The sequence below is a fragment of the Linepithema humile genome, chromosome 6 (assembly GCF_040581485.1).
Source record: "Linepithema humile isolate Giens D197 chromosome 6, Lhum_UNIL_v1.0, whole genome shotgun sequence".
Taxonomy (NCBI): Eukaryota; Metazoa; Arthropoda; class Insecta; order Hymenoptera; family Formicidae; genus Linepithema; species Linepithema humile.
Genome location: NC_090133.1, coordinates 27,640,149 through 27,652,990, shown reverse-complemented (window position 1 = coordinate 27,652,990; position 12,842 = coordinate 27,640,149). Strand labels below are relative to the sequence as shown.

Here is a 12,842-nt window from a genome sequence, read left to right as displayed (position 1 = left end):
GAAACGGCGTCTGGCGTCGAGGCTAGCGCTAGCCCTGCGCGTCGTCGTGTAAGCCCCATTTTGTTTCCGTTGTTGCAACGAGACTTCGTAGTCAGTACGTCCGCCAATTTCAGTGGTTTCGTATCGTGCGAAAGAGCTTCATTATTAGTTTGAGCTGATCGCAAATTGTGTAAACGTTCAGGTGAGTAGACTAAACTGCTTCGTCTCGTTTTTAATAATTATTCAGAAAAATTGCGAATTGATATACGAAACGTAAATCATATCGTCGAGCTTCAATGGGTCAATCGCGCCCGTGAAGCAACGTTTTCTACAAGCATTCGTTCTGCTTAACAAAAGTGCGAAGCGTCATTCACATTAACCTAACAATATTGTAGCTTTTTTTGACAAAAATGCATTTCGGAAAAATGCACACACGACCGCGCTTTGTATTTTGTTCATTTTTGTTAGATCAAAAAAAAGCAAGTCATTCTTCGTCGTCATTCCGCCATTACTGCAGCTTCGGAATCGTTTGCGGCGCAATTAACTGATGCGCGTTTGTATCGATCCGATGTGCATTGGCGGATAAACAGACGAAAATTCCAGAAATTTCGAATCAATCTCACTGCGCGTACATATAATCTTGCGCAAAAAATATTTTTCATTTGGTCAAATCATCATATGTACATGAGATATAGAGGATTATTCAACATTGATTTACTATAAATTATTTCATGGCGTTGAATAGCTATCAAAGGTCGTCTGATACAATATCTTTGTGTTTCAAAACATGTACGACACGTGTGACGCATATTTTCCGAAGGTTTCCGTACGTAAAACATGAAAGCGCTTCGTTGCTTATCATTCGTAAGAAGAAGGTCAATAATGATGCTTTCTATATATTCGTGTGAATAAGGTAGCAATGTACAATATATATATACATATATATATAATTAAATCATAAGGATAATTATATTATTAATTGATATGCAATAAAAATATATTTTTGTTGAAATAAAGCGGTATATTTGAGTTTTTTTACTTGTTCAATAAAGGATTATTTATAAACGCCTTTATTTTGTATTTATTTATAAATATTTTTTTTTTATTTTATATATTTTGATTGAAATTTCGAAAAATAGCGATTCTATTATGTTGTCATGTGACTAAACAGCAGGTTTTCCAGATAGCCTGTTATGTAAGGTGTTTTTATATTTTCCTTTAAGAATGAGCACCCGAGTATTCGTTGGTGGATTAACATACCGGGTGAGAGAGCGCGACCTTGAGAAGTTCTTCCGGAAATATGGTAGAATCAAGGAGGTCGCTATGAAGAATGGATTTGCCTTTGTGGTAAGTCTAATGTGGTTTAATTGTTTTTTTACAGTATGGTAGGGACAAGGGTCTATGTCGGTGGGCTTCCATACGGCACCAGGGAAAGAGACCTTGAGAGATTTTTCAGAGGCTACGGTCGATTCCGTGATGTTCTGATCAAGAATGGTTATGGCTTTGTTGTAAGTAACTGTATTCAGCTGTAAATACCAAGAATAACACTTTGCATCGCTCAATTTGGTCCTGCAATATTATCAATCAGTTCATTCTTTAACACTGTTTGCAACTCCAAATTTTATGTCTTTGTCTTTGTAATTGATGCACTGTTCAATGCTAAAACACGTTATAATTTCTAACTCTATAACTACCATTTACTACTTTTGAAGGCTTTTAAAAATGTATTTTTAAATTTTAATCTTGGAATATATTATAAGAAATTTTTTATGTTGAAAATTATTTGTTCTTGGTATAGCAATGCAATTGTAAAATGGACAAGTTTCGTTTTTGAGAAATGGTTTAGCCTATTCGTTATTATCATAATTCAGACCAAAATGGGTAGACTGCAATGTGTTAAATTACAAATGCAACTTGATAATCTGAGTTGGCCTGGCCTGAGCCCTGAGCACATTGGTACTGTGGCTGTTTAGAGGAGCTGTGTGCTGCTTATCGTCGATTATTCTGCAAAAGCTTTGTAAGTTATGTACAACCAGGAAAGAGAAATTATTTATCGTAGGCCATATACTATCAAATAATTATCTGTACCAATAATTCGAAACGTCAGGAGCACTTATTAATCCAGATTTTTTGCACTTTGCAGTATTTATTTTATAATATACAATTTATTTATTAATTAGACTAAATAATGATATATCCTATCCTAAAATTTCGACTCAAGCGTAGAAAAATTAATAAAATTATTACAAATATATTAAAGTCTTGTTATCTCTAACATCATGTACATGATTTACACTTTGTCAATAATGCAAATGATAATCTTATAATCTAATCTTAAAAATCTTTAGTTGACATTGCTATAACCAAAGTTATATTTTGTATAAAAATATATTGCTAATACATATATTGGATAATATTATCGTATGCAAGCAATAATAGCAATGTTACATTCTATTGCTAGATAATAATCTTTGTTTTTTGTTTTTTTTTTTTCGCAGGAATTTGATGACTATAGAGACGCCGACGACGCTGTGTACGAGCTAAACGGAAAGGAACTTTTAGGAGAAAGGTAATGCAAATTACCTACTATTTCACTTAGTGTATGAACATACATGTATTAGGCAATTACACTAGGCGGAATGGTATAGGTAGCATGTTTGCATGATCAAATAGTTTCCATTATAATCCATTTAGTACATGGATTATTAGTCTCATCACGTTAATGTTTGAATTAATCATCATCATAATATTATTGGTACTGGGGGTTCTCTATTTAAGCTAAGCAAGTTCTATAAATTACAATTTGTCGTGCTAACATTGAGGGTGAGATAAATTTAACATTGTTGGACTTAACTAATATTACGTAATAAATATAATTTCTTCCTACAATTTTTGCGCAATATCTTATATTTAATAATACGTTAACTGTGAACTTTTGCAACTTTGGGTGTATATTTTGTCATCTCTCTGTACAGAGATAAATTGAGAGAAATAATTCGACTACACAATTGACATTCTGTTATTAAGAGTGATGAAAAAATTGCTACTTAATATATATATATATATCTTAATATAGTTAATTTGTAATAGTTTATTTTCAGTGGTGTATGCTGATATAATATATTTATAATGTCTTGTTATCTTAAGCAAATATAATTCGTTATCAATTTATCTTGCTCTTGCTACATCACTCGAGATTAGATTGATGATACACGAGAAGCAATAGCATTAGACTAAGGAAAAAAAAAACTAAAATTTTGTTCTTTCACGCAAACTTCAAAATAATGTTCTCTAGAACACGGCAAAAATTTTCTTTTCTGTATGCTTGTCTCTTTCTTTCTGTTTTCCTTTTGGGAATTCATGTAAGTGCGTCATTAATATTAGTAGCTTCCTTTTAACGTACATTAAGCATTGAAAAGCTGATGAAATGCGGTCGAGCGAGAATATTCTTAACACTCTAATCGCATTATGTTTCAACCTGTACCAGTAATATTACTCGCTGTTGCTTTCATTTGATTAAAGACAAATGTATAATGCACAATTATCTGCTCTCATTAAACGGATATACCGTTAATGCCTTTGATTTTGCGTCTTTAGTAAACGGCGTCTGTCCTCCAAATTAACGATTGGATCTTTACCGTGGTAAAGAAAAACTGCGTCTTAAAAAAACCGTCGAGACTTACCGCCATTTTGAACTACTTCCATCAATTCCCCGAGTCGAAAACAATTGTTAAAATAATTATAATATGTTCGTTATCACGTCTGAAAGAATGTTATATTGCTTCTTTTTTACGAAAGAGCGTTTGACACATGCGCTTTTTTATAATTTTATCGTGTGATCCTGTGTAATGTGTACCGTGTGTCATTTAATCTAGATAGAAAAAGAAATGGATACAAATAAGAAACGAGGAAATGTCAAAATTATACGGATCACAGATGTAATTATGAAAAGGCGGTGGACGTGGTGAAAGAAAACTCGAACTCGGTGATAAGTAGTGTTATAAGGAAGGCAGCTTAGGCTAGGGAACGAGGACGAGTCGTGAGAGAAAGATAATAGAGCGAGAGAGAGAGAGAGAGAGGGAGAGAAAGGACAGCGCCTCAGACGAGACCAGACGATAGAGATACTGAAAGAGAGACTGATGATATTTGAACGGATTTTCGGGGGAAAGGAGGACTGAGGAATGGAAAGAAAAGGAAGGAAAGAAGCTTTAGAGAGTAAGAATTAGTCGTGGACTTAGGCGGGGTTTTGTTGGGTGTGTTTCAGAGTGGCGGTGGAGATAGCACGGGGTGTTTCAGGGAGGCGAGGCGACCGTGGCTACGGACGCTCACGCTCCTGGAGAGACAAGTAAGCATATCCAATGTGTCTTGTTACAGAATTACTGTAGAGAGGGCCCGGGGGACACCTAGGGGTAGTGACCAGTGGCGCTATGGTGACTCCCGTGGTGGTTATGGGGACTCGAGGCGATCTGCGTAAGACACGCTATCCTTTTTTTTATTTTATCAAGAGCGATCATTATCCCCTCCTCCCCTGCAGGCAGCCGGGCTCGGGATGTGCGAAATCTAGACGAAAATTAATTGACTCGCTTTTTACCGGTCTTTTCTCATTTTGTCTTCCGTTTTATACAGCTTTTTAATTTTATTTTTGCTTTTTTAATTCTCTTCTCATTACAGTCATATTTTGGTTTCTTTTTACTCTCTTGCTTTTCTCTATTTTCTTTTTTTCTTTTCTATTTTTTTTCTATTTTCTTTTCTATTTTTTTTCTATTTTCTTTTCTATTTTCTTTTCTATTTTCTTTCCTATTTTATTTTCTATTTTACTTTTTATTCTACTTTTCATTCTATTTCTTTTTCTCGTTTTGTACTGCGTAATCGATTTCGCACATCGTCCGCACAGGGAAGAACGTAACCTTGGATATTGATAAGCTCTAGCGTAGAAAGAGAGCGTAGAGAAAGCATAAAAAGACAAGCAATGAACCGCGTTGCAAGTTTCTCTTGCATTCGCGCATATAAAAGTACATTCATTCAATTAGATGACAAGAAGATCTTTTATCTTCTGAATTGGTTGTCTTGGATTTGACTACTCTCTCGAGTACGTCGAATTTTCAAAGTTATGCCGCGATTAAAAAAGTGATAGCAAAATAAAACGCCTAGCGATCACCCTCCCAAACATTATTGTTTATTGCTGGTAGTTGAGTGAGATGGACCGATGATAATTGATGACTAATAGATTTGTGGTATTATGTTTGTTACAGCCGAGACGATATGCGGCACGACAGGTACGCTATTGCTGCATTTTGAATAGATTTGATTCGATTGGAACAGGTGATTGATTGTGTGCCTGAGCAATGAGTGCAGATCTGTAGTTATTTGCTGAAGGTTTAACCCAACGATCCGTTATTTCTGTTCACATGACATCCCTTTTTGCAGAGATAGTGTGAACAGAAACACGAGGACTGCATCTAGCTACAAGCAATCATTGCCCAGGTACATACATCTAATGTTACGCTCTAACGATTTACAATTTAACTTACACAAACTTTGCTGTTGCAAGTGTCTTAAGAATTATATCAGTATTGCGTTTTTTATATACCATATACTTTTTCTCACATTCGCTATATAAATATATATATTATATATTAACGTAAAGTCAGGTCCAAGACAAACCTGCTTGCTCTTTAGAGATAAACAAGGATAATAGCCGGTCTTTTTCCCATTGTAGATATGGACCACCAACACGCACCGAGTATCGCCTCACCGTGGAGAATTTGTCAAGCCGCGTTAGTTGGCAGGTAAGCGCCACATATATCTCGCTTTTCTCTTTTTCTCTTTTTTTCCTTTTTTGTTTGAAACTTTAACCGATTCGATATATTACCGTTAGTTTGATTACTGCTCGAGATTCCAGTGAAAATGTTACACCGCTTTATATATTTATATATAAATATATATATAGGTTTTTTCGAATCTGTATATCGCTGAATTTCTAAGTTTTACCGAGTTTTCTGCAGTTGTTTGTGCCAAATTCTACGCGTGTCGGTATTTATATTAGCATTTCTTTCTTTTATTCAATTCTTTTTCGTCTCATTTTATGTTCATTTACTCATTATAAAAAAAAAAAAAAAAAGAGAGGCCTATTTTGGAATCAAAAGATGTAACATTTTGATCAAGTAAGTCTGTGGCAAAAGTCGAAGTCAAATTTCCACATATACATATGTGCAAAAGTCACTGTTCAAACGGAGAGATAAAGAAGCAAAGAAGGAAAATGTGAAAACGGAAAACTACGGAGAAAGTGATGCAAAGCGTACTACATCCGACACGAGGAGACACAGGCATGCACGGAGGAACCTCAGAGTTAGCAACATCCGATGATAAAACGAACGCAACCGGACACAAAGAGGTTTAGCCATGAGGACGCCATGGACGAAGAGCTGTAAAGCGGAAGAAACGGAGCAACGGAATATGGAGTGCATATGGAGGCGAGACAAAGCAATACAGATTAATGCAAACGATATGTGGGAAATACCAGGACGCAAGTAGACGCTTCGAATCAAACCAAAAAGACAGGAGGTCCCCATGTTCAGACAGACGAATCGAAATCGAGATAAACGCAAAAATTGCCTTGTGAACCAAGTCTTACTTGATCAATTTACATTGCTGATAGGTACATATTCGTACCTATAATCTATATCTATCGTTGCACTTTTCCGATGATTGGTTGTTATTTGTCGAAAAGATCTTTTTTCTCACTCAGTCGAGTCTCGATTGTTCGGCGTTACTTTTTCTCAATTTATTATTTCGTTTACGTTTCGGCCAGCAGTTTTGAGAAAAAAGCAAAATAAAATTGATGTTCTTTCCGAAGAGCCATGTCCTCTTCGCCGAGGAGGGGCGACCGGTAGGGCCAATAGACTGATGATGTGCGATGATAGAGATGACGATGCACGCGATGGGCTCGCCTTGAGGTCAAGTGGCACCAGGTTGGTTTCTGAGGTGTCCCGGGTGACAGAGAGAGCCGCGTGGCACTTGGGGTGTACACCTACCACCACCTATCCAACCACCATGCTACTACTCGCGCGCAGTGATACGTGGTGAATCCCGGTGAAATCCCAGTGATAGGTTGTTTGTGCGTATCCTCTTCATCGTGATCACTGGGAAAAAAAAGAGCGAGCGAGAGAGAGAGAGAAAGAGAGAAAGAGAGAGAGAGAGAAAGAAAGAAAGAAATAAATAGAGAGAAACAGAGAGAGACCCAACCGCTGCTACTTTATCCGTCTGGGAGACAAACATTATGTACATAAAAACAACCACTACCAATACATTCACCACTTTTGCCATGTCGATTCTACAAATCTACATGGTCATAATTCAGTACTTTCACCATCGAACATCATTACAACCACCATCATATCTACCACTTCACCGTGACTGTCACTGCCACTGGTACTGCCACGCAACCTAAGCCATCTAGTAAGTCAGGCAGCGGCCACACCCATGAGGGCATACGCGGGCCGATACCCAAACCGTCCGCGACTGCGCCACGCAGATCCGTTCGACCCAACCGAGCGCCGTGTGTGTCTGGCCTTTCTCTCTGTCCGTAAGCAAGGTGGTGCCTGGGCCCAAGGTAAATGCGTCACCTTAACCGAGTGTACTCTTAGATCTACACACACATATATTATATATATATATCTATTATAACTATACACTTAAACGTGTCTTTTGTATACTATATATATATTGTTATATAATACCTACCTACTTTATTACTTAATATTACTGTGCACTATAGCTCAGGCGTTGCGTTGAGACAATTCACGAAGTCGTGCACGCGCAACTCAACTCGGTACCAACGTCAGGAGACCACTTAGTTACTATATTCCTGTGCTCGAAATTAGGCATCCGCTCGTTACTCGACTGCATGTCTCGTGTCTTCGCGCGACTTTAACGTCAACATCGACATTCTTACGACACGCGTGTTTTACGTACATCCGAATTTTTTTATTCGAATAGCGAGAAATCAACTTTTCATTTATGCAAGGCAATTGTATCATTACAGTCTTTTGGATATAGCACGCGAGGAGCGATATGTCAGAAGAGATTTACGCAACGTCGGAAGTATCTTCAGTATCCAAACGCTGAGAATTCCGTTCTCTTTTCTTTTTCTTTTTTTTTTCCACAACATGCGAACACTTGCGCTCGGCGAACACTTGGGAGGCATCTCAGAAAGAATCGTTCTTCGATGAGCCGCAGATAAGGAGACGTCTGCGTTCTTTCATGCACTGATCATGCAAAACGACCGGCATGTAGGGCATATCTACCCGTCATCTACCTCGACAACACTAAAGCCGTACCTGGTTCCCACAGAGAGAAAGATACAAGCACATCTTCCAGTGACGAATGAACGTAAACTGCAGACAATATCCACCTAAAACTACGTCTTTTACGAGGAATGAAGATCCGGGCGTATGTCGAAGAGACAACAGAACGGAAAGAGAACGAATAATATGGAAGAGACACCACGCTCGCAAACTCGCAACATTAAGAGAAGATCCACGATGTAACAAGAACGGGAGAGTGCTCGACGCAAACTCAGGATTGTTTTATTTCTAGCGAGAAATTGATATAACTTTCATTGTTTTACTTTGGTTCAATCTTCACATTTTTAAATCTTGCTTTTTTGTATTCTAGGAACTTAATAGATCCTGCTTAGCTTAATTACTATATGTATATGTTTTATTTTGTTTTGCTTTATAGAATGATTCTTTTACAGATATGCACAATTTTATCTTTAAAAAAAAAAAATTATTGAATAATGTACTGAATCTAAGGATATATTAGTTGCATACATACCAATGTTTTTTTTTTTTTCTTATCAACTGTAGAAACTATTGCAAAAATATCGTATTCATTACTTTTATGATTATACTGTGTTTGTGAGCCGTTCTGCAGAAATAAGAATATGCTTTTTAAAAATGACAATTTATCGATTTATTATGCGTGAATTTTTAGAATTGGATAAATTAAGATTGCATTATAAATTCACAAAGATTAAAACTTAATTAATTGTTCATTTAGATTACGTTATAAATGTTTCTGCTGAACGGAGTTGTATATGAAATTATGGCTATATTTTATTTTAAACATTGAATTGCATAAAAAGAAAGGTTGCATTGATAGTAGATACTAAATTCGAGCACATAATTTATAATATCGCTCAACACTCAAGACGTGGGCAGACATAGACAGTGTGCTATGCTTATCTCTTTCTTCAGTCCAGTAAACCCAAGTCCTGCAGGAAAAAGAGATCGAAGTAGAACATAACGTATGAGTGCACAGGATATATTTTAACCTGCGCGATACATCTCAGACTAGGAACACAGTGTAGTACTTCATAAGCAACTACTAATTCTAAATCTATCCGCATATTTGTACAAATTCGTATCCGAAATATTAATTCCGGCTTTTGTGTGATGTTCAGGATTTGAAGGATTACATGAGAAGTGCTGGAGAAGTAACATATGCTGACGCTCATAAGCAACGTAGAAATGAAGGGTACGTGATATTATTGATCATGAACGTAATAAGTGAATTCAATTGCGTTAGCTTGTATTATTGTACTTTAACGATCGAAATTTGCAATTTTTCAGAGTCGTTGAATTTGCTACGTATTCCGATTTGAAGAACGCTATTGATAAATTAGATGACACAGAATTGAATGGCCGCAGGATTAGGCTCATCGAAGACAAGAGACGTGGTCGTCGTTCAAGGTCTTCTAGTTCCAGATCGCGTTCACGATCCCGGTCCAGATCCCGTCGTCGATCACGCTCTCGCTCAAGGTATAATCGTCGTTCTCGATCCCGATCAAGGTATTGTCGGAGCGATTTTATGTCACCTGTTATTTTTTTTTCTATTATGTACTTTTATTTAAATTGTTTTTGTAGTTTGCTTTACAATTATTTATTATAAATTGATTAATTTATTTTCTTACTTTTTTATTTTCTTAATTTATTTTTATTATTTTTACTTTGAATTATATTTTAATCATATTGTATTCTTAGTTTTTACATTAAAATCTACATAGTATCCTAATCTTTTACAAAACAAATTCTTTAATTGGTTTATTTGATCATACAAAGTCATTTTTTTTCTACATATTGTCGCAAAACTTGTAAAATTTATCGCAAACGATGCTAATCCTGCGATAGTTTTACAGAGATTGGTTTGAAAATACATCTTATTGTGCTTTTCTTTTATATACGCAGGAGCCGTCGCAGTTCACGCAGCCGCAGTCGTCGCAGCAGCCGTTCCAAATCAAGGGCACACTCCAAGTCCAAATCCAAATCTAAATCCAAGTCCCCCGAGCGTAGTCGCTCACGCTCAAAGTCCAAGTGAGTATTTCCAAAAGATCACTACTTTCTACATCACAATTGTCTCATCCTCAACCGTTTACTCCTTCGTTCATATCTGTATGTTTATTTTACTTGTTTTATATTTTTTTCTTGCGCAGTTATCAGTCGTCACGATCAGCGTACACATTCATTCCCATTTATTATTGGCATTGTTTTTGGGCTGGCTACGTGCCTTGAGCTCTCACGCTTACTCACGCTTTACACGAGTTCACTTATTTCAAGCGCGCGCGCTTGGACAGAAAGAAAAGCGAGTTTCTTTGTATTTTGTTCACTTTCTCTTATCTTCGTCCCCCTTTCATTTTAAACTATAATTTTGCAGATCAAGAGACCGCTCAAAGTCGAAATCTAAGTCAAAGTCCAAATCCAGATCTCGTTCTAGGTCCAAGGCTGAGAGGTCAAAGTCCAGGTCGCAGTCCAAATCCAAAGCCAAGTCTCCCTCAAAGTGAGTCCTCTCGCTCGCCTTTATCATTGTAATCGATATATATTTGGCGCAAGAAAAGCAAATCTCGAACGATGGCGTGAATGAATGTCTAATATGTCATTTTTCTTTTTTTTCTCCTCCGTTCGTCATTTTAGGGATAGATCGAGCCGCGAGCGTTCAAGAGGCGACAGATCCAGATCGCGATCGGGAAGCAAACACAGCAAGAGTCGCAGCCATTCTCGCTCCCCCATGAACGGTGATAAGTCTCCGGAAAGCAGCAAACAGAAAGCTGATTGAATGAAGAACATTAACAAAAATAAACAACTGTTATTTCTCTTTATGTCTTTTTTTTCTTTTTTTTTTTCTTTATATTGAGTCACAATCAACAGTTAAATATCTCATACCTTAAAATTTCCATCGTGTTAATTATCATGCAAAATTTTGCAAATTTGCAAGAGTTCCAAACAGTTTTTTAAAACTGGAAGACGTACGTAAAGTCTGTTAAAAAAGTTTCACCATTTCGAGAGTTCAAAATATTCAATCGGCTTACACTTAAACGGTTCATGCTACTATTGAAAGGAAACGTGTGGATTTTTAAAACTGCACTATTAATTATCTCATGTCTTTTTTTTTATTAAATTTTTTTTTTTATGTTAGTACACATCATTCAACTCTGATTCCGCGCATTTAGACAGATAATTCTTTATTCGTACCTTCAACTACATGGATTTTAATGTATCTCCGTATAATAAGAGTTTCCTCAATGGCTTTTTGTATATATTCCTAACGATTACATTACAATAAGGTATGTGATGTGTATTAAATATTTAGTGATAAGAGGTATCTTATTGTCAATAAAATTTCACGTCAAGGCAAATTAAATGCTTTGTATTTAATCGTAAACTATTTTATTCCTCGTTTCTTCAGAATATCTAAGTTCACTTTTGTGGAATAAAAAAATTTTTTTTTCTACTATTGAATCGCAAAGGATAACTTTTTGTTTGGCATAAGTAATGTAAAGAATTTATAAAACAACGAAACAATTATTTTTCTTTTCTCTAATTATAGGCTTTTTGTTACAGAAAAATGAAATTTAGTTGGCTCGAGTCAATGTGACTAATAATCTAATGCAGCCAAGTGTTTCTAATTAACAGAGTTATTATCTCGCTGGCTAAGTTATAATTGAATGCGATAAATCTCGACTAGGATTAAAATATAATTAATAATCAAGGTTTGTGTCGCCAAGACACAAACATAGTTAAATATCAAGAATTTTATTAATGCAATCATATCATTTCTAATTTAGTTACACGCTTTCATCTTTTTTTTACACCGCAGATTACCCATTTACTCCATCTTGCTTACTCTATGCGCAAACTAATTTAGAATGGAAGCGACGGAAGTCGAAAAATGATTTCGATCTCTGATTAAATGGAACTCAACGTGGCCGGAACGTATGACGCGCAGGGCTCTGCACAAAATCCGGATGAGTCAGCGGTGTACGTCAACCCCTGATATTTTCGTGCACCGCTTTTTTCCCCGCTATCATGGCACAAATAAATTGCCTCCAAATTGAGTTCTCCAGCTGGAGAACGAGTAATAAAGTGTAAGAAGAAAACGGGACGACGCAAAAAAAGACTCGTCGCGAGGAAGCCGTTCAATGTCAGATCCGCGACGCCAGCTATGCGTCGAGCGTGAATTCCCAGTCGTTGGCGAAGGGTGAGTCAGCCACCCCTCCGCATGACGGTCAAGGAGACGATCAGATGCGTGTGCAGACGGATGGGGGGAATGAAGGAGAGGAACATGTTTAATCGGTATGGTTGAAGAGGTAAAAGCCTGGCGTCGATTGGCCCTCATTCGTGAGCAGTGGGGACCAGTTCAGGAACGAATATGCGCTCATAAAATTTCGGAATGTAAATTTATTTTGTTTATTTGTTATAAATAAAAAATCAATATAAATGAAATTTGAAGGATTTCCTAGAGCTACTTTTAAAATGAAATTTAAGAATAATATTAATATTAATTAGATTAATGATGAAATTAAT

The 12,842-nt window shown here is 36.5% G+C and overlaps 1 protein-coding gene across 16 annotated transcripts; it reads left to right on the top strand.

Annotated features, from left to right (window-relative positions):
• Positions 1-21: 21 nt before the first annotated feature.
• On the top strand, positions 22-11,679 carry B52 (serine and arginine rich splicing factor B52). 16 transcript variants are annotated; one of them, XM_012365424.2, is made up of 12 exons: positions 22-181; positions 1,203-1,326; positions 2,478-2,548; positions 4,354-4,449; positions 5,232-5,255; positions 5,407-5,463; positions 5,699-5,768; positions 9,446-9,519; positions 9,615-9,803; positions 10,230-10,355; positions 10,696-10,818; positions 10,953-11,679. In XM_012365424.2, exons 2-12 carry the CDS (start codon positions 1,204-1,206, stop codon positions 11,092-11,094), a joined length of 1,095 nt encoding a protein of 364 aa, XP_012220847.1. In that variant the 5' UTR covers positions 22-181; position 1,203; the 3' UTR covers positions 11,095-11,679. The 16 variants fall into 16 exon arrangements, 15 of the variants coding, with proteins under 15 accessions (XP_012220847.1, XP_012220849.1, XP_067213919.1 ...); XM_012365426.2 differs by lacking the exon at positions 4,354-4,449 and adding an exon at positions 4,244-4,324; XM_012365420.2 differs by lacking the exon at positions 1,203-1,326 and adding an exon at positions 1,361-1,487 and having other exon boundaries at positions 23-181; positions 10,756-10,818.
• Positions 11,680-12,842: the final 1,163 nt, after the last annotated feature.